Source organism: Thalia democratica, chromosome 3 (assembly GCF_965202585.1).
Source record: "Thalia democratica chromosome 3, ktThaDemo2.hap1.1, whole genome shotgun sequence".
NCBI classification, from domain to species: Eukaryota; Metazoa; Chordata; class Thaliacea; order Salpida; family Salpidae; genus Thalia; species Thalia democratica.
Genome location: NC_139167.1, coordinates 51,158,613 through 51,181,503, shown reverse-complemented (window position 1 = coordinate 51,181,503; position 22,891 = coordinate 51,158,613). Strand labels below are relative to the sequence as shown.

General features: G+C 24.1%; 1 protein-coding gene across 1 annotated transcript; it reads right to left on the bottom strand.

Annotated features, from left to right (window-relative positions):
* Positions 1 to 3,157: 3,157 nt before the first annotated feature.
* On the bottom strand, positions 3,158 to 20,480 carry LOC145831545 (armadillo-like helical domain containing protein 1). The gene is made up of 10 exons (XM_082938830.1): positions 20,375 to 20,480; positions 18,503 to 18,756; positions 16,710 to 16,876; positions 14,547 to 14,623; positions 14,177 to 14,286; positions 13,722 to 13,816; positions 12,621 to 12,749; positions 11,219 to 11,427; positions 3,560 to 3,637; positions 3,158 to 3,444 (listed from the first exon to the last, which is right to left on the bottom strand). Exons 1-10 carry the CDS (start codon positions 20,381 to 20,383, stop codon positions 3,364 to 3,366), a joined length of 1,209 nt encoding a protein of 402 aa, XP_082794956.1. The 5' UTR covers positions 20,384 to 20,480; the 3' UTR covers positions 3,158 to 3,363.
* Between the last annotated feature and the right edge of the window lie 2,411 nt (positions 20,481 to 22,891).

Sequence of the window (22,891 nt, the reverse complement as noted above, 5' to 3'; positions counted from 1 at the left end):
ATGCATACATTATAAGAAATATGATGACAGTGTAAGAGAATTAAAATCTCAGAAAAAAATATTAAATGTTGAGAGTCTGTATTTATATGAATTAGGTCTTTTTATGTTTAAGTTTAAGAACAATTTGTTACCAGATAACTTTAAAAATTACTATAAAAGTGTAAAAAATGTACATAATTATCATACCAGGTCTTCAGAAACAAATTTTTTCCTACCTAGATTCAACAGCAAAATAGGTCATAAATCACTATCCTTCCAAGGTAGTAAGTTGTGGACTAAGTTGCCATTAAGTTTAAAAAGTATAAGTCATTTTGGAAAGTTCCAGCATGAACTTAAAAGTTATCTTTTAAATAGTAATTCTCAAGGTCATTAGTGATCATTCCTACTCCCTATTTACTTTGTTTAAGGAGTTAATAGTACTTGTCATTTAATATCCAAATTTTTATAATTTTTTTTATATTTTAGTTTTTTTTTTGTCCTAAAGTTGGTTTGTTTGGTCACAGTAACATTGGTTTAGACTGGATTTTATCATTTTCTATCTAATTATTTCTAAGATTGTAGTTAAAGTTAACTATTTAGTAATTCATTTAATATCCAATTTTTTGTTTATTTTTTAATTTTTTGTTGGAAAGTAGATTTGTTTGGTTACATTAACATTGGTTTAGTTGAGATTTTAGCATTTTCTGTCCAGTTATTTTTAAGACTATTCCTTAAGATACTTTTTTTAATATATACTTTATTATTTTATATTTTTTATTGCATGAAAATGTAAAAAGAATAGTTAAAGATGTTTATATTTTAGCAGAAAATAAAGTATTTAAAAAGCAAGCTGAGATAACTGTTTCAAGCAAATTTATATTAAAGAAAAATCTCTTTTTGAGCAAAGTAAAATTATTCTTTTTTATGTTTACAAATGTTGTTTTCTTTCTATTATTTCAGTTAAGACTTAGACAAGTTTTTCAAAGAGAAAAGAGTTTTTTTTTTTTTTTTTTTTTTTTTTGATTGATTTAGTGGAGAGAAATTTGTTGTTGTTAATATCATTGTTGTTAAAATTATTATTGTTTTTTTTTTTTTGTAACGTACCTTCATGTTTTTATTTATAAAAGTTAAGTTCAGTTATTGTAAAAATCACTTCTTTAATATTCTATAAAAAAAAAATAAAAAATTACAATAGTTTATGTAGCTATTCAAATGTGAAATATTTTTATTTTCAACTTAAATTATCAAAAGAAAAAAAAAAAAAACTTTTTAGCACAAAATACTTAACTAAAATGATATATTTATTCTATACTTTTAATCTAGTTTAAGCAATTTTTTTTATGGATACAGCTTTATTTTACTTTGTTTGAATATTGCAGTTTTACGTTATTTTTATTTATTTTTTCTTCAATGTTATAGTTATATTTTACTGTTACTTACTTTTTGATAGGTTAAAATAAGTTGGTAGTAGAGTCGAAATTCTTAAACACACATAAAAAAAGGAAATAACTTAATATATATATTTTATTTTTCTTAAATTATATAACAGGGTAATTTATTTGCAAAGTTCTGGATTAATTTTAAAATTGAAATTTCAGATAAAAACTTAACCTTTTAACGTTAAGTTAGATATATATTTATGTGTATATAGTGTTAGATATATGAGTGTGTAAAAATTCTTTAATTTTTTGTAAAATTCTTTTTTTTTTCTATTTATTTTTCTTAAGAAAAATATTTAATGTTGTAAAGTTTAATAGAGTCTCTTTTTATAGAGCTTTTCGTTTTAGAGTTTAAATTTTTCATTTTTAGCTCATTATAATATTGATTAAGTTTGGGTATGCAACTCGATGACCGAGAGGTCTTTTTGCTATCCAGGTCATTGAACCAAAACATTTTTGAGCAAAAATTTTTGTTTTTTTTTCGCTTTTTGTTCAATAAACTAACTAACATATAAAGATTTTTATAGAATAAAGATCGTTTAAGATTAAAATTTACTAAACTATCTTTTTGTTGAAATAATCAATTTATAAATTCAAAAACAAATTAAACTTCTAAGTATTGTATTCATAAAGTTAAAACCTTTTATTTAAACTAGTGTTATAAAAAATTAGGCTTGAAATACATAGATAAATGTATATTAAATTCATTTTAACCATAAGCCTTATATCATACTTTCACTGTTCTAATTTGTTTTATAGTTTTTAAGTTGGTCATGTTTAACGCTAGTACGTACAGGGTATTTTACAGACATTTGACTATTTATAAATTCGGAAAAGTTTTCATAAGCTATTTTATTACAGGACTATTTTTTCTTATAACAGAGTTTTTAAAAAATTAGTAGGTATAATACGAATCATATCTAAACTTTTTTACCATTCAAAGAATGTTTACCATAAAAACTCAGAATCACAACAAACTAGTTAGATATTATGCTAAATTGGCCTAATAATAATACAAATTACTCATAGTATTAGAATTACATGACTTTTAGTAAACTTTCAATTTTGTTTAAAAAATGTGGAATTTTTTTTTCAAATAAGCTTGCGTGTTAAATTTTAATTGCTTACAATATTGACCATTAAAGTTTTTACTTTTAACTATTTTGCATGTTTGATATTTATTATGTTATCAGTAGACAAAATGTGTAAATATCTTAAAAACCAGTATTAGAAAAATAAAAAAAACGTTATGAGACAACAGTTTTTCTTTTAATAATTTTAAACAAACTGTTTTTTATACTTAGTAAAATGTTCTGTTTTATTCAACACAATATAGCAAATTGTGTTTTAACCATTCTAAAAGTATTAACTTATTAAAGTGTTTAGTAGCTGGTTGTTTAAATAATTATATTAACGCATTTATATTGTAAAAGTGATGTTATCTAGTTGTTATTGTTGTTAAATGATTTTTTTTATAATTTAAAGAACTGCTTCTAAACTATAGTACGTTACAAACATATACAAAGTATCTTGAAAGTTTATTTTTATAAGTAATATAAGAACTCTACTAGTTTTTATTAAAAGCAATGACTTAAGCTTTTATGTAAGTAGTTCAATTGCTAAAATTTTTATTGTAGCAGTTAAACATAAAAATTATTACGCATTGATATTTTATTTATTGTTTAAGTACTGTTGTTAAAACAAGCTTTAAAACTATTGACATCTGATTTAGGATTTAAAATGTTTAATACTAAAATACTGAACTAAACGATTTTTAAATGCATTGAGCTATAACGGCATAAATAAAAATTACTCTATAACCAAAAATCGACCAAGTTTTTTCAAAAAAGAAATCAATGCGAACAACAAAAATTGATACAACAAGGTATTTGCTTTCACAGTGACGAAATTAATTTTATTCAAAAACACTTGAAATAAAACAGGTTCACAGCTTTCTCTTCTTATTTGTCACAAGCACATCTATTTGAATTGGCTTCAACTTTGTATAAAAGTATTCTGCGTCACTCTGTGTCAGATTAAATATTTAGTATCTGGATCACTTCATTAAATGATAACACTTTAACTTTATTTTTACATATAGGATCTATGAGAATTAAAATAATCCAATCAAAAGCTCTTACCATAAAAAGCATGAAAAGATCTTTACCCATCGTGCCTTCGACAGCTTCCTTGACAGTTGGAAATGTAAGAACGAAGTACTAAAAAAAATTGTTAATTTTCAAGCTGTTAATAAATGTGTGCTACTTACATTTTTAAAACTCAATTTTTTGTTGTTGTTAACACTAAAGATACTAAAGGTTAAACTAAGTTAACAAAATTACTGACAAAAAAGGTTAAATTTAAATAAAATATTTATTTTATACTTTCCAAGCTCTAAAATGTTTTTAATAGAAATATAACAACCTTATAATGACAACCATGTACCTTGTGCACTGTGAGCCTAAAACTTATTAACAAAACAAATCAACTTATCACTGTCCATACTACTTAAACGATTTTTTATATATTAACATTTTACAAATACAACAGCTATTTAATACATGCATTGTATTGTATCTATCCTCAGTATAAAAAATGTGTTTTTTTCTTTATTCATTAGTGTTAATTTGTGTTTTTTATTTTCTCTGCAACAATTTAACAATAGTAACATACTTATTATTCTAAACGTAATCCTTCTATTTTAAAAATAAAATATTTTATTTAAAGCCATTTTAAACTGCAAGGCATATTTTGGGGTCCAATCAAAATTATATTTAAAGCAAAGCCGTTGTAAATGAAGCTTTTACAATTCTAGCGGTAGTAAATTTTTTTTCTACACTTAATTCACAAATATTATGAACATGACATTTAAAGATTAAGAAACCGTAGCATCTACTACAGGGGTCGGCAGGCAGTTGGTGGTCGCGGGCCAAATTTCTAGTTTCCAAAGTCTTCGCGGGCCGCAGTTTTAGTTTTAGTGACAGTTGAATAATCTTATGGTTTTAGTTTTAGTCACACTAGAGAAAAGTTTTACTTTTATTCACCTTATTATTTAAAATGACTTTTAGCTGTACATAGAATGCCTATTCAAATTAATATTCATTAGATTATGATTTACATTGACTAATAGACTTTAATAATTATGTACTAATATTGTTAATAAAATATGTACTTTCATAAGCACTTAATAAGTTAAACTTAATACTTTTTTAATTTTACTAACAACCTAACTCTCTATAAAAACCTAACTTGAAAGACAATTTATGGATTACTTTTATACATTTGTTATATCATCAACACTTTTTCATATTTCTAAGAATATTTACTTCGAAAAAAGTTTTTGCGAGTTAAATAATTTACACTCATTAAGAAATTTAGTAATTAGTTAACATAATAAAGGTAATAACTGTTTGTATTCCAAAAAGCTAAAACAAATGATATAACATAATTAATTCTCAAATACTTTAATAAAATATTTTGTTAGTAATTAGACTTTTAAATGGTTGCCACTAAAGAGCAAAAATGATTGAGATGTATCAAACTAGCTTAAATTTATTAAAATTTGAAAAAGCTTATAATTAGTTGTTAATCAAGCTTAAATACCTAGTTAAAATATCATCATTATCAAAAGGTACAAAAAGTGTAAGAAAACAAGAAAAAAATACAATTAATAAACTACACAACAGTCATAAAAACTATTCTGAGAATTGGGAGATTTCTTTAAAGTGTTTGAAATAAAAGCTTCACACACACCTGAGTTTTCAAGCTTTTAAAATAGCCTGTTTGTGTAGCAATCCAGTTAATATAAAGTTCACTACATAAAGAAATAACAAAGGTTATTAATAGTAATTAAAATACATGCCAAAAATATATAAGTCAGCTGAAATGGACAATTGAGTTTCTTAAACAAGTTTAACAAAAGTATAAAATTTTATTAAGTCATTTGCGAAGTAGAATTTTTTTTATTAAGCATGATAGCAATTCTTTATTTGCAATAAGAATATTGCATTTAAAAATATTAATTGTAAAATATAAGAAGAGCTACAAGAATAAAAAAAGCGTTAGTTAGGAGTTATTGCGAGAAACAATAAAAAAAAAATCACTAAAGTCATTTCCGACAAAACACATTATTATCTTCAGTAACTACAGAATAATCAGAAAAAATTGTTAAGGCAAGTAATAAAGTAGCAAAATTTATTACCTAAAATGAGTTATCGTTTATAATTGAAAACTTTTATAAAGAATTGATGTTGGCGGTAATGAAAAACTTTTGTTTATTTCTCCAATGACAACATGAAGTCGTGTTTAGCAAATGCATTAAGGTTATAAAGTCTCATAAATCAAATTAGGACTTTAATCAAACTGTTAACATGAGAGCACTGATAGAAAAACTATTTCTCATCTGAGAATTTTTATTAGAGATGTTTTTACTAACTTTGACATATTAGTAGAATTTCTTGGCTTAGTTCCAACGCGCAGCACAACAATCGGTGAAATTTTTCAAGTAAAGGTGCAATGTACCAATACGGAGTTTTTGGAAGTACAATTCCTTCTTTTTTTTTAGTATAAAGTTTAATTAAAGTTTAAAAAAATGTCTTAAAACATTTATCAGTATTAAAAAATACTGTAAAGCTACTATAATATATTTAAAAAACAAAACATTTATTTGGTAATTTTTTTTGAGTCAAATCGAAATTTCATTACTTTAAATGTAAAAACTGTTTGAAATTCCAGGTTTTTTCAAAATTTCTCAAGTTCAAGTTTTTTTCTAGAATTTTTAACGGTAAATTCACAAATTCAAAGCTTTTCCGGGATTCAACTTTTTTTGCAACACTGATTGTTCATTCTTTAATGTACACAATTATATAAATAATATTTTGAATTATATCAGCTGCAAGACTTAAAATTTAACATATATTAAAACTCAAACTAACACTGTGGATTGAGCAAAACATACATCATAAGTTTATTTTGCCACTCTCTCAAGCAAAAAAACCAGCCTGAGTCAATAAAAACATTCCTGATATTTTTGTATACAAAAAGCAATTCTAGCCAAAAACTTAAAAAATGGCTTAGTTGGCCTTAGATTTGAAGTCTTCAAATAGTGATAGTCTGAGTGTGTGGCAATGTTTAGTTGTTTATTTGCTTGAATTTAACTATTTTGATTAACAGTGTACAAACTTTATAAATATATCATCCCTTTATCAAGTTTATATTAAATAGGTAGCTCGAAAAAACAGCAATTGTGTGTATTGATATCCAAGGCATAAAAATTAACTTAGCTTGAAATAAACAATGTTTGAAAAATGGAATGTATACAAAACAAAAACTATATTAACTTATGTCATATATATTGTTTTAAATGTGTCTGTACAAATTTAGATATGACATGTATAAATAACAATGTTATAAAAGTATGCATAAACTAAACTTAAACTAACTAAAGTATTAAATAAAAAGTGGTTTAAAATATGAGCATTTTTTAAGTTTGTGTGCATAGAAAACTTATAAAAAATTAAAATGTGTCAAAACAAAAATCAAATGAACCTTATTTCTTATTACTATGTTATTTTAAATGTATATACACTAAAATATTACATTTACAAACAAAAAAATTATAAAAGAAACTGAGGTATAAAAAATATTGAAAAAGAATATCTAAGCTATAAAGAAATGACACTTTAGTTAATTACTGTGCATTACTTTTGTACAAAATGGAAAATATTTGCATTTAGTTTATTTAATAAATAGGTATTATATAACCAACTTATTAAATCCAAGCACTCTTGACACTCTTTTTTCAGATAATTACTTACTGTTGTAAAAAAGAAGTAATTATAAACTGAGAAACATATCCTGTTAGAACGCTAATCTGTCTTTTTCACATTTTTAAACTAAAGCAGTAGTTACTTGAAATTATTTTAAAATGTAATAGAGAGACTTAAAATCAAACTAATCAAATTAAGTCGAATTACCGAAAAAATTTAACTAAAAATATAATTTTGCTCAGCGGGCCACATTTACATTCTCGCGGGCCACAAAATTTTCTTTCGCGGGCCGCATTCCATTCAAAAAAATAACACGCTCGCGGGCCGCAGACTTACCCTTCGCGGGCCGCAATTGGCCCGCGGGCCGCAGTTTGCCGACCCCTGATCTACTATTTTGAGATTAACAAAAACCAAATTACGGAAACTTTGCTGCAAGGTAATACAATGTTAGATTAATCATAACAACCCAACTTATAACTAACATTTGATAAATTTGTTTTATTTAAAAAAAAAAAAAAAAAACCGTTTCAGTATTTAATTAAGTGCAACAGTATTAGTCATACGGTATTAAGTACTAGTAAGCATGTGTTTCAGTAATTAGTTACATTCATACCATTTTTCTTTAATTTGTCATATTATTATTGTTAGTTTATTAATTACAATTACTGTGTACTTTATACTTTAAAGGTGGCAATCAAAGTTCTCAACTTAAATAAAAGGAGAATGATCAATTATAAATTTTAAATTTTATTAACAATATATTTAAATATTATTATCTTATTTAAATAGAATATTTTAAACAACTGAAGATCTCGTTTGATTAGTTTCAAGCGAGTGATACATTGTATTGTTTTTAAAATTTATAATTGATATTACAATTAGCAGATTTTTAATTTGAATATCCGTTTAGTGGTGAAACCAGTAACTGCTAAAGCTAACAACAAATATGTTGTACAACATAAAACAACTATATAAGAAGATACGATAAATAGTGGTTAAAAACAGTATTTTCAACAAAAAAATACTGTAAGTTGTAGAACAATATTTTAACTTTTTAATATATGTATATATTTAAGGTTTAATAATATGCTCATAAATAAAAGAAAAAATGAATTAACAGAGTAATGTTTATGGTCAACTAAGGACTTTGGGTAGGATATGGATCCTTGAAATGGATAGATAAATAATTTTAACTTAAAAAAATAAATAATGCTAAAATAAATTCTAAAAACTATTTTATCATCAATTTATAGCATGGTTTTAGGTTTATGCTAAAAACCATATTCAGATCTGGTTAATTGATTTTCAATAAAATCAAACTATTATAGAACATTTATTATAGAATTTTATTTAGAAAGTGTCATGTGTTTTCTATTCTCCGACATTTCATATACTCACTTTACCCTCCGACTATAATTCTTCACATCTTTATGTGTTAAGTTCCAAGTTTAATTGGAAGCCTGTATTCAAATCACAGATAAACCGTGCTTTTTTACCCACTACGCCCAATAGAGCTAGAGGTCTTTTTACTGCAGTTTTATACTTAGCATATGACCACCTTGTTGTTTTATGTTTTACATTTTAACTTTCATATATAACACAGTTTAATTATTAAATACTTAAAATATCTGTATGGGATGTTTAATTTAAACACCCGACTGCTACTTTATAAAACAACAATCAATTATTTTAATAACTATTATATACAATATATATATAATTTAAGTCATTGTGATTTTATGTATGTCGTTGTAACTTAATTATCGGTCAGTGCTTTGTAAGCTTAATAACAAGTTTGTTTTTCTGTGCTTTGTTTTCTTAAATTTTAAATTTTTACATTTAAACTAAATCTGCTTCCTAATTGTACCTAACTTTGATTTTGTTATAATTTAGATTTATCATTACAAACATTTAATATATAAAGTATACGTTTTATCAAGTTCCTGTGACTTTTACCGTTGTTAAATATTATTGATTTACTAATTAATGGTTGTTGTTTCATTTTTATTCAAAATAGATTACACACTACTTTTCATATTAAAGCGCTTTACAGCTTTCCTAAGCATAAAGACTAAATTAACCAACTTTAAAATATAAATTAAATAGCTGTCTTAATCTTCATACATATTGTGACGTAATTATTGGATGTATTTTATTCAATCATTGACAACAGTATTTCTTTTCATTAAAATAAGTGGTTTGTTTATATTATGATTTGTTATTTTGTTGTGTATTTTAGTTCACTTTACTTAGTTTAGACTTAATAACTACAAATATTATATAGTTTTATAACAGTCGGATTAAACTTTAAGTATTTTACCTATTATTAACTATTAACCTGTAAAAATCTGTAGAAATTATTTAATTTTAATTTTAATTAAAACATGTATACACCAACTTTATTCTATGCTTCTATTGTTACATTACAGTAATTATTTTTTACAGGACCCAGTTGAAGTGTGTTGATTCGTTAACACACAGAAACATATATTGGTACAATAAAGGAAGATTACTGTATAATTTGTTTTTATTTACTTCCAGTGAACTTGCTTCACTAGGATCTTTTGTTAGCAAACGATTAAATCTATATTTTGAACAGTTAAAAATTATTTATTAATTTTACTAACAAACACTTTATTTAAATCACACTTTTTCAACTTTAATCAAAATTCTTCAACTTTTTTGTAAGAAACAAATTCATTTGGAAGTTTGTTCTGTACTTGAACTGACCAATAAAAAAAGAATTATGCCAAGCCTCATTATTGAAATGATGTTTGCATGTATTTTTTTTTGCTATTTCCTCTCAGTAAGTAATTTTTTCTATAATGTTCAATAATTAATTGTATATTAATTATAGTTTCACCTATAACTAGTTTAAAAAAGTAATGAGGTCAAATACGAGTCTCCTGTATTCTAAAGATTTAATATTAAGTTTTATTAGTTTATCAAGGTGAGACGTATAAGAAATATTGCAGCGGTTGAAGATTAATCGGATATGTTTTCTTTGAACAGATTCTATATGGTTAATATATTTTTTAAGTATGGAGACCAGATTGGTGTGTTATATTCCAACTTAGGACGAATGTATACGAGAAACAACATTTTAAGGATGTTATATCCGTAGACTTAAAGCTCTTTAAAACTGAAAAGATGTAGTTGATGCAATTCGGTAAAGGTGATTAATATGGTGGTTCCATTTTAAATCTTCAGCAACAAAAAATCCAAGATCTTTAAACGCTTTAGTTGAAGATAAGTTTGTATTGTTTATTTTAAAGTCGTAAGTAGAGATAGTAGTTTTTTTTTGAATACTTAGAACTTGGCATTTACTAGGGTTTAAGTTTAATTTTTTCTTTCCTTTATCCAACTGTAAATTTTACATGAGGAATTCTGTAAAGTTGTGCTCTATTGGCTAATTTTTGTAGAGGTTAATGTTGCTAATGAATCTTGAAGAGGTTAATTAGTAAAAACATATGCCAAAAAAGTGCATGTTGAAAATTTAGCTTTGAATTTTTTCTATAATACTTTTGTAAATTTAACAAAGACACAAAATAATTTATAATTATTTGTAGAAATTTACAAGATAAGTTAATTTCCTTTCGTTATAAGTATCTTACACTGTATTTTTGCTTGTGCTTAGTGGTTTGCTCAAAGCTTATGTTTTTTCAGGATTTTCATATAGTTTGGTGTGATTACTTTTTATATTAAAGAAGTTTCTAGAAGAAACTAAAAACTATACTTTTACCTATACAAAAGTTATTTTATTTTATTTTTTTCAAAACACGATCCGGTAGAACACTGAACACTTCAATAGTTTCATAAATAAATTGAAAAACTAAAAAAGCTTTAGAAATACGACCATAACCGTTAAGACAAAAAAGAGCTTTATTTTCACTCGAAGCGTTAAAATAGTTTTTAATTACTCTTATTAACTTTCTTTAATCAATATAATTAAAAAATAATTCTACTTTATAAGTTTGACTTCTTAGCTTAGATATATGTTTTATTAAATGACTGTACAAGTTCAAGCCTTACCTCTAAAGTTACGGCGGCTTCTCTCTGACTGCTAAAGTACTCTGAGTTGCCGCAAGCGAACATGAGGTTCTTTATGACGTCATACTGCAGGAAGCTTTCAGCCAGCTCACCGGAAATTCTGCTCAGTATTCCGATGCATTTTGCGGCAGCTGACTGCTTCACATAGGCGGGCAGAGGACCTTTCATCTTGGGAGCAGTTTCCATAGAAACTGTACAAAATTAACTGTTTTAAAAACTAATAAAATACTGTTTTAGTAGACTAAAATTCAAAAAATATATGGAACTATAAAGTATTTTAGAATTTTAATCTACTTGTTAATTTTTAATAATACAAATCACGCAAAGTTTTATTTTTTACACATATATCTTAAGTATTTTAATCATTAAATGTACATTTTCAACGACACAAAACTACTCAAATTTACATAAAAAAATAAAAAGTTAATTATTAAAATTTAATATAAATAATAATTAACTGTAAACAAATATGTAAATTTTACATCTCATCTCGTCCTCACCCCAAAAGGTCATCCAAAACTTATATGTAAAAAAATATCCACAAATATAACAATTGAGTTGTGCAAACAGCTATATAGTTCAGACTTAGAGACATTTAAAAACTAGAACAAAACTTAAAAAAATTGTTCAGAATCATTAAAAAGATCTATCAAAAACTGTAAGCATTGCATGAATGATAAGTATTTGATAGCAGAAGCATCTAATAAACCTGGTTTTGACGGTGTGCACCTGCGCACACTAGTGTGCATAGAAATAATTTACTGAGGTAGAAAATATTAAAAAAAAATCATGTTTGTATTTGTTTGTTTGCATCTTTCAGGAAAAAATAATCACAACGCAAATTAAAAGTACTTAACATTTTATTTGTATATCGTAGCACTCAAAACAAATAAAAAGGGTTTTTGATAATAACTATTAGAAAAAAAAGTTTAGTATGCACAAACTTTTAAAAGGAAAAGAACCACTGTATAATTTATCTGAGCTACGAAGAAAAATGTAAAAGTTTTAGTCTTAGTATCTTACAAAAAAGCACTATTCAATCTTATGCTTCGTGAAAAATATATTGTAATTATATAACTTTGTTATTTAGTAATTTTTGTTATACATAGATTAAATTTTACTTTAAATGACTAGTTTTTATGTTTGACTAAAGATTATTACGTTTAGTTTAGGTTTTGTAGGTTTGTATAAATTTTGTATCATTTCAATTGTACATTCACTGAAGAAAGCCGCTGAAATATATCAGCATAAAACGAAAAAAAAAATATGAGCAATCTATTTATAAACTGTATAAAAAATAATATAATACTCTTTAAGTTGTTAAAATTATGGAAACTAAACTAAAAATAAAACATATTACATAAAAACAATAGCAAATTTAGACCTTTAAGCTCATACTCAAAAGGGTTATGAATAACGTCGTCCTTTAATGGTCTTAAAGCTTTCACCAGACCGCTAGTTATGGCCTCTGAAACATCCTTATGATGTATAATTTCCTTGATGAACTCAATTGCTGAAAATAATTGAGTTAAAAGTTTAGAAATAAATTCAACTTTGCGATATAAATAGTTTAAGAAGTGTATAAAACAAATATTGTTAAGAATTTGCAATAAAAGTAAAGAAAAAGTAACTTTTTATTACTAAAACAAAACAATGTATAAAAATAATTAAAATATTTTCATAACATAACAGGTAAATAAAAATAATTTTTAATATACACTTTTTTAAATTGTTGTAATATTTTCTAGAGTCACTTATAAAATAAAAATTTAAAACTAATGGTCAACTAGTTTATTCTTGTTACTCCATTTAAAAAACTATCAAGCGTTCAATAATCACCGTTTTAAATAAATTATTTTATATTGTGTATATATTATTTTGTAAGACATTTTTATATTTGCTTAAAGTTTATGACAGCAAAAGTTTTACAAAGAACAAAAAAATTGTAAATTTTCAATTAAAAATATTACTTTTTTAGTCTTGGTTAAAAACTTTAAAAAAATTCAACTCACTTATTAAAAATTATAAATTAATAAAAAAAACTTATTTAGATTTTTTTTTACTACTCGGAGATATCAATAAAATTAAAATATCTAACAATAATACAATATAAAAAGTAGTAAACAAATTATCTAAACACAAATCAAGCTTAAATTTACTTATACATAGAGTTTTACTAGCTTATTGAAATGGCTAAACTTTAATGAATAGTTTATGAAAAAAGTTTCAAATATTAGACAATTCTGAAATAACTTTTTCCTGTTTTTACTTACAAAAATATATTCAAAAAACACCTTTAATATGTGAATATTTTCATAGAGTTAACACTATAGCTTAAACTAACCTAAAAAACTTTATATTCTTACGGTCAAACAATAACTGTTCATGTTTTTGCAATTGAAATCGGTTATTTAGAAAATGTTGTTAAAAAATTACACATCAGCATACATGATGTCTTGCGAGCAATTAAAAAACCATAACAAACCTTCATAACGAACTTCGAAATGCATTGTTGACAGCAAGTTCAACAAAGGTTCCACCAAATTCGGATGCGGCTGTTTCACTATTTTTTGAGATATTCTGTGAAATATTAATATGATATAGTTTAAAAAGTAGAACAACAAAGTTACTTTTTCATTAACAAAAAAGTCGTATGTCACCCTGACTTATTACTAGTGAAAACTGATTAGGTTTAGATTAGTTTTTACCAGCTATTACACCTTTTAACATTTTTACGAAAACACTAAAAATAATTCTTCGACTTAGTATAACATACAGTATATCTTAACGAAGTATATTAGTAAATGCAGGAAAAAGGTATTACTATTTAGAAAAATGTACTTGAAACAAACTTTGATACAAAAAAAATGAAAATTTACTCGTTGGAATAAAATATTCAGAGCAAAATTGTCAACAAAAATAGAAACTACAAACACAAACCTCAAGTTTTGCAGAGAAAGCTGCTGAGCCTTGGGCGAAGAGCAGGGCAGGAGAGCTATGAAACTTTTGTAAACTTGCGACTGATACTTTGGATTTCCTTGCACAAGAAGCTGAAAAGTTTCAGTATGTTTTTACTTTTACAATCGAAATTTTAAAAAGAAAATAATCTTTGTTTTATTTTTAAACGCTCCTTTTTATTTTTGAAAAAATCTAACAGGTGAAATTATGCAAAAATAAAAAAAGAATAAGTTATTCCAATATGCTAATTCCAACTATTTGTTTACTTTTTACTAACATGAGATATTGTAATCAGCATGTTTTATCAAAACACAATCCATAAAACATTTTAGTAATTTTAACAGTTTTTAACCAGCATAACGTGGCGGCAGTTTTCTTGGGTCGTCACGTTGTTGGACTTGGCCAAGCACTCAGCTACCGTCCTGATTCCTAAAAACAAAAATAGTCGTTTTAGTGAATTAATTTATACATAATGCTAATAAATGAGCTGATTAAGGTAGGATGTTTAACCAATATCCGCTGATTAAATTTCATGAGGTCAAGTTTTTAAAAATAACTTAATATTAAAAGTTTAATTAAGGCCATGGGGGGTCCAACATTTTTTTTACAAAAATTAACTTTGGCTTTTATATGAAAGCTTTAAATACAAACTACAAGCCTGTTTTTAAAGAATACAAAAATATCATTTAACTTTTGAGATATTTAATTTTTTGTAAAAAGTTTCCGATACAAACGTATGGACCGCAAATTTTTCGGGGTCAATTTTCTCAGCTATTTTAAAATTCACTAAAAATCTATCTATTCCTTCATTTTTCAAGCAATCTTCTTCAAATTTTCAGGAAATGTTCCTTATATTAAAAGGAAAATACGTTAAATTTGAATTTTAAAAATGTAAAAAATAAACATTTTATCAAAAAAACTAAAAAAAAAGTGCTTTTTTTTCATAAAAAAAGATTTACAATTTTTTTTATAAATTCCAAAGTAATGTTTTATTGTTATTGTATAAAGATTAGACTGAAGTTTAAATAAAATATAATATTTCTCTCATGTAGTAATCTATAAGAGATCTTCGATATTTTATTAAATATGAAAAAAACAAATAAATGGAAGGTATTCTAAATCAAAGTTAGTAAATGTAAATAAAATATATAATATAAAGATATACTTATAAAAAGTTTTAAATAGTTATTCTAAGTAAACCTACAATAAATATTCAAGATGCTATTGTACTGTTTTTATTTTGTTTTTTTTGGATTTTAATTTAAGTTTAACTTTATAAAAGTTTAAATTAGCTGTAATAGTTTATAATTGTGCATTAATACTTTTTGTTTTATAGTATTTATCATCGATACAACAAAAGTAACCATGTTTCAGTATTCTAGAAAACTAAAATTAAATTTATATCCTAAATAATAGTTTGAAAAATTTAAACAAAATAATATTTTCAGCATAGTCTTAATTTCCTGTTTTTTGTATTAACACTATTTATGTATAAATTTCAGTATTTATAATTTTTATTGAATATATTAATTTTGATTTATAATACCTTACTTTTATTCATTTAAACACTTCTTTCACATTTAATTAACAACTGAAGATCTCAATTAAAAATACTACTTAAACAACCTTATGAAGTTTACAGGAACTTTTCAACACACTACACATTTTTTTACCTTACTATTTCTGTTTAAATGTTTAAAATTTGTGAAACATTTTGATTTTGTTTCCGATAGTAAAACTTAAAAAAATAACTAACTTAACAAAAAAATCTAAAACTTTCTGTTTAAAAACACGATTAGAATCAGTCCTTTAAGAGTAGTATTGAATATTTTTATATCCTTAATAAAAAGCATTTCTTGAATTTTCCAAATAATATTCCAAGTTAAAATAAAAACATACAAGTTTTAAAGTAAAATATAAAAACATATAGTTTTCCAATAAAAGTAAAAATGTGTAAATATCTTCAAAATAAAATATCCATAAAGTAAAACTAAAAAAAAAATCGTAAAAGAAAGAAAGTATTATAAGTTTTTAATACAAGGTATAAAACTCCAAAAACATTATACTTTAAAATATAGTCATTTTATATTTTAAATAATTTTTTTTATTTTTTATTCTTATATCTACTTGAAAATGATTTTTTGAAACTAGTCATAGATTTTTTTAAGCAAAAATATTGCAGATTTCTTTAAAAAATTTTTGAAGTACAACTTCCTAAATAATTAACTACGATCAAGAAAAAAAGAAATCCAATAAAGAAAAGTATATACTGTGCTGGAAAGATTTAAGGTAATTTTAAAATTAATTTGTATTCTATATTTTAAATCAGTTAGGATTATTACCCATTTACTTTTAAAATATTTTTTAGTAGTTATCTCAATTTTTGAGAAAAAAGAAGAAAAAGTGCATACTTTGAGAAAATCTGCTTCAAATAACATAATTATTTAAACTATGTTTAGATAAAATTTAAACTTTAGCATGATATTAATTTACCTAGAACAACAACTAAACAAACCGTAACATTCACATATAAGTTCTTTATATTGTCGTCCCGATGATGCTATGTTAGCAAGAAGCTTCAGTGACAAAGTTCTGTTGACTGGCTTTGATTGCTTGAGTGCAATGATCTCAAGAAGCGTACAAATTCCTCCCACTTCTATAAACTGCGTCATGAAATGTAATCTGAAAATTTTACTATTTTCAAGAGTGATTATCTAGCAGTTAGCTGATAAATTATAATTTTTATGGAACTATATTAGGCTAATTTGTTTTAGAGAAAAAAAAAACCAATAATAAAAAAATTTAACAAATAGATTTGAAAAGGGGGTATTTAAAAATATTTCCAAAAATATGTTTTTTTCTTAAAATTAATTAAAGGCCATAGGGAGTGTCCATATTGTCATCAAAGCTATCAGAAATTTTTCACAACAAGCCAAATTTCAAAGTAACTTATTTGATAAAAGGGACTAAAGTTGGCAAGTTCAAAATGCTCTTTATACTAAAAGGCAAAAATAACTATTTTACTTGAAATTTATCTTCTCCTTTACTTTTTTAAGAACCTTCGTAAAACTTTTACAGTCTATTCTCTATTTATTCTCAAAATTCCTGAAAATCTAAAGTACGTAGATTGCCTAAAAAATTAAGAATTAGAAATTATTTATTAATATTTTTTTTATTTTAAGAGAACTGGCCATGAAAACAATTTATTTCATACGTTTGTATTGGTAAATTAAAAAAAAGGGTTTTATTTTTTAAATTAATTGTTTGTTTTGGACTACAAAAAGTATATTGTAGTATATAAATTAACCTTTCAAATAAGAGACAATGTTCATTTTTGTAAATAAAAATTTTAGATTCCTCTATGGCCTTAGAATAAGTTTGACTAAATTTCTTTGTTTTCTATGACTGTCTTAATTTTATTTTCTGTTATGCTACAGTTTTATAAAACATAGTTTTTCAGAGTTTTTAATGCTTTTCTGAGTTTATTGTTGTGGTGGGGTATTGATTAAAGTTTTATATTAGTTTGAAATCTGAATCAAACCTTGTACTAGAAACTTGATGGATCAGTAAACCTGTATATACTTAAAAAAACAATATCTACAAAACAAAAATTGAATAACAATGACTGTGAACAATAAACTAAAATTTGCATTTATATTCTTTGCTTAAAAACAACTATTCTTAGTATACAAGAAAATGTAGTGTAATAGAAATGATGTTTTTATTTATGATCTTAAAATTATATTAGATAAAGAATCAAATATTTCTCGTTTAAAAAATCTACAAATTATACAAATTACTTTTGAAATTATTCACTTATTTATCTATTTAATATCATTGAGAAAATCACAAAATAACATTGACTGTGTCCTGGACAGATTTATACATAAAGCTTGGCTTAAAAGTATAAAAAATGTAACAAACTTGATTGATAAAATTAATATAGAAAAAGTAAACTAAGATGAAAATTTTCAATACAAACTTTATATATCTTAATCATTCCTTAAGTTATACAATATATTTGCAGAATAAAAGCATTAAAAAAAAATTGAACAATTACTTTGAGGAAGACTTGGTGCATAAAGCATCAAGCCTGAAACAAGCAAAGTAAAGTTTGTTTTGTATATTATGTACTTTGTTCTATTTTTTCAACAAAGTACTGAAAACTGTAGATCAATTTCTAAATATAAATAAAAACTATTATATAAATAAGCTTTACCAAAAGTGTTGAAAATAAATTAAAAAACTTCTAATACTATATATAAAAACTTATTGCATACCGTTTTGTATTACAAATAAAAAACAAACCCAGCAGTAGCAGTAACAAACACTTGCAGTGCTTTTAGCTGAAGTGATACACAAGCGCCAGTGATGTAAGTCATTCTCAACCAAGACGAAACTCGAGTCAGAAACAAGCTGGCAGACTGGCAGAAGCCATCTTCAATTTCTGGTCCAGTTTTGCCAAAATTATCATCAATAAATTTTTGTAAAATTTCTTTCCTCTGTAACTTTGTACCTCTATCCCACTTTTTCAAAGCTGATTGAACTATCAACACAGAGCGCTGAGAAAGAAGATTTTTAAGTAAAATCTTTTTGAAGTGTAAAAAAATTTTTGTATTTGAATAAAAAACACATACTTCTTTATTATTCTTGTCCTTATCTAGCATAAAAAGTGTATATTCTACGTATAAACAAAATTTATAAGTTAAAAAGGATCACATAATCAAAAAAAAATTGAATGATTTTTTAGAACACCTAAGATTTCTAAATGATTAAGTGATTTTCAAGTATATTTAGTAAAAACTGCCCTTTTGTAGTAAAAAAACTAAGTTAAGAAAATAAGAAGAACCAATATTTAAAATCATGAAAAATGTTGTTGTGCTTAAAAATACTTTTTTAATTTTCAGTAAATACAATTTTACTGGTTGTTCACTGGCCATATGTTTATTGAAACTATTTCAAATGAATTAAAATATAATTAACAGCTTTTAAACTGAGATGTTTAAAGTGTAGAATTAAAACTTTGATAGTATAGTAGACTAATGCAAATGAAATATATGAATTTTCAGATATAGCTGATTTTGTTTTGTATTTTTTTTTCTTCCACTTATTATTCATAAGTTTACAGTTTCAAGTACTTTTAAAGATATAAAATATAAAGGTTACATATTCAATATGTTTATAAAATCTGAACAAGAAAAAAAAATTTGTCAAAAATCTATGCTCTATTCCTTTTTAAACAAAACATTTTAGTTTATTTATAATTGAAATAATGAAATGCAAATATAAATTTTAAAGCATTTTTTAGCACGCAATTATATTGTAGTAAAGCCGATTTTCAATTAAAAGTATTTTAAATAAAACCAAAGTACTTGTTAAACAAAAAGTGTGCATTTGTTCTTTTTTCAAAAGACATTAGAAGTAATATTGTATTTTATTACAATAAATTTGTTCTTAGTTACATGCAAATATATAACCTTTATTGTTTAATGCGAGAACAGAGTATTTTATAAATTTCTTAAAATACATTTTCTGAATGTTTGAGGTTTACAAGTGAAAGATACAAGGTACAAAAGTATACTATTACTATTATTAAGTGTCTGAGATAGTTTACAGGAAATTTTTTTTTTATACTTTTGTGTACAAAGCTGTTTGTAATCTGATCATACTTTTAAAGTTAAATGAAATATTCATGTTGTATAATAAATACTTTGTACATATAATTTTAATTTTTAAGCAGATTATAGTTTTGAATTAAAAATATGACTATTTCTCAAGTTGTTCAAACTTAATATTGCCTTTATTGTTTGCCTTTATAAATAACTTACACTAGTTTTATAAAAAAGTACAGTACTTTATGGTCATAAAAATACAAAAAAATGTTTTTTGTTTGAAAATTTTTACTATTATCCTCAAAAACTAACATAGATTCATGTGTTACTTAATAGTAAAACTAATTATGGAAAACTCTTTTTAATTGTTTTTTAAATTTCAGCAGACATTAGCTTAATCAGTCATTTATAGACATATTTAAAAATAAAATTATAAAATATCTTTATATTTAGGAATGATTATCAGTTAGTGGACTATTTTTATGCAAAACAAAAAGAAAAACATTATAGCAAAACTGTTTAAAGTATATAGAAAAGATATTTCAAAAATATCAAAACTTTAGTTTACCTGGTTCATACTGTTTATTAAAATATTTTTGCTGTTTTATGTTCTTTTTTTCAAGTTTGAATTATTTCATTTTTTTTTACTGCATTATAAGTTTGAAGTAAATAACAGAAGTTTATTAAAATCCAATGAAGTAGCTATTTAATAATATTCAAAAGTAAGCAATCATCAAAATAAACAACTTATTTTTACTTTGTAACAAATGATCGATTTATTAGTACAAAAACTCAACGTATTTAAATACTATGATAATTTTAAATTAGCAAACAAGCTTAACAAGATAAACAATAAATTTGTAATAAATGTAAATAGTATATTAAAGTGTTTTTGAAAGTAATATATTCTTAAAATCTTAGCATTTATTAGTTAGATGAAAGTTTAAAATTTTACACTTTAAAAAGTATCTTTTTTTACTAAACAATTTTAGATTGTTTTTTATCAACTATTATTATTTGAATTTCATTTTCTTTAAAAAAAAAATACATACTAAAACATTTAAACTAAGCAAAATCATAAGAAAAAAAAATTGAAACTTTTATAAATTGTAGTTAATTTACTATATAAAATTTTTTCAAGCATTTTTATGGTTTAGGTGGAATATTTTCTAACAATTGATTTGTTTTTTTAGCAAAAAGTAGAAAACGTTTATCGTTGCAAGAGGTAGAGTTTGAGACTGATGTTTTTTTACCATAAAAAAAAAACAAGTGTATTAAAATTCAAATCCTAAATAGTTCATTTATAAATTAGCATTTTTAGTTACTATGAATATCTTAGCATGTACAGTTACAAAAATGTCTTTTAACAACTAAAACATTTAGGTGGTTTCTGTAAATTTAATAAAAAAATAAAAATTTTCTAGGATAAATATGTAAAAATAACAAATAGCTTACTGAAAACTTCAAATTTTTTCTGTATTTTATTTTCTATTTTTTACTAAGTTTTTTTTATACTAGTTAGCTAAAACGCTTGTTTAACTAATTATGTGTCTAAACATAAGTTTATAAAAACCTAAATTTTTAAAACTACTTTGAAAAAAGTTACTCATGTCAAAAAACTTAATCTAGCTAGTTACTAAGCATTTTTTGAATTTTAAATAACTAGAAAACAGAAAAACGAACATAGAAAAAAGTGTGTAAGCTTTAAAAATAATACAAAAGTCTAGCTGAACATTTTTGGAGATTTTTAAAACAAATTTTTAAACATTTTTTTCCATTTTAAAGCTATTAGTTTAGTACTATTTAAAGTATTACATCATACCAAATATAAAAACGTGTTTTGATTAGACAATATCTAACTGTACTTAGGGTTTAAACTTAGCCTCAAACAGGGAATTAACCAGCTCAAAAACTACTACAATTTCTAGGTACTCTTAATTCTAAAAATACTTAAGAAACTTGATAAAAGAAAGAAAGAAAGAAAAATGTCCCACAACTATGGTCAATGGATTGGTGTGGAGAAAGACTTTTCGGTCATCGAGCCTCACACCATATATTTAATAAAAATTTTTGAGCAGTTTTAATTAAAACAATAAAAAAGAAACTTAAGAACAATTAAAAATCAATATTAACTAATATTAACTAATAAAAAACCACTAAACCTCTGATTTTTGCATATGAGCATTTTAAATCAGATTTTTTTAAAATCTATCTTTCAAAATAGTCTACAAATTTTTCACCACTAAAAAAAAATTATAATTAATTAATACTTTTTTTTTAAAGTATTATTATTTAAATTAACTTAAAACAAAAATATTTTTTTTAAAGAATGAAAGGTGTGCACTCTTTTTTATACCCATTTCTGCAAATACTGACTATGGAAACCAAAGTCTACCATGGGCAGGCACTACACCATCTCCTCCCTTAGATTTCAATTTTTACGGTCATGTACATTCAAATTTTTTTGTTGCTCTTTTTACATGAACTACCACGAAAAATGCAATATAAAATTCCACAATAACATAAAAAAGAGAAGTGGTAAAAATGCTGTGAATTATACTATACTTTATTGAAATCTGTAAATTTTCTTTGTATGTGTTTAAACGTATTTAAAAAAAAAAGTATTTAGTACTTCTAATATATTTTATAGCTCAATTATGATTTCTAATTCTCATTATTATAATTGTTGTAAAAACTCTAGGCAATGTAAATATCTACGTTAAGAAATCTTACCTTTCAATGAACAAATAAAATTAAAAAGTTATCATTTTGTGTCTACAGTTCTAAGTATAGTTTATTGAACAATAAAAAAAACACTCAAAATATTTGGTTCTAGGACCTGGTGCACAAAGAACCTTTTGGTTATCAAGTCTTACACCACGGATACCTTCTAATGTCTTGCCCAGGACAGTAATTTCTTTAAATTTAAAAATGTTCTATTTTAAATAATTCTAATAATATTCTGTAATTTTAAATAGGGAAATAAATATAATTTGTTATAAAGTGAACGTGATTTGTTGTTAAGGTCACAATGACACCTTGTATGATTGCAATTGCCTTCTGACACATAAAAACAATCAATTTT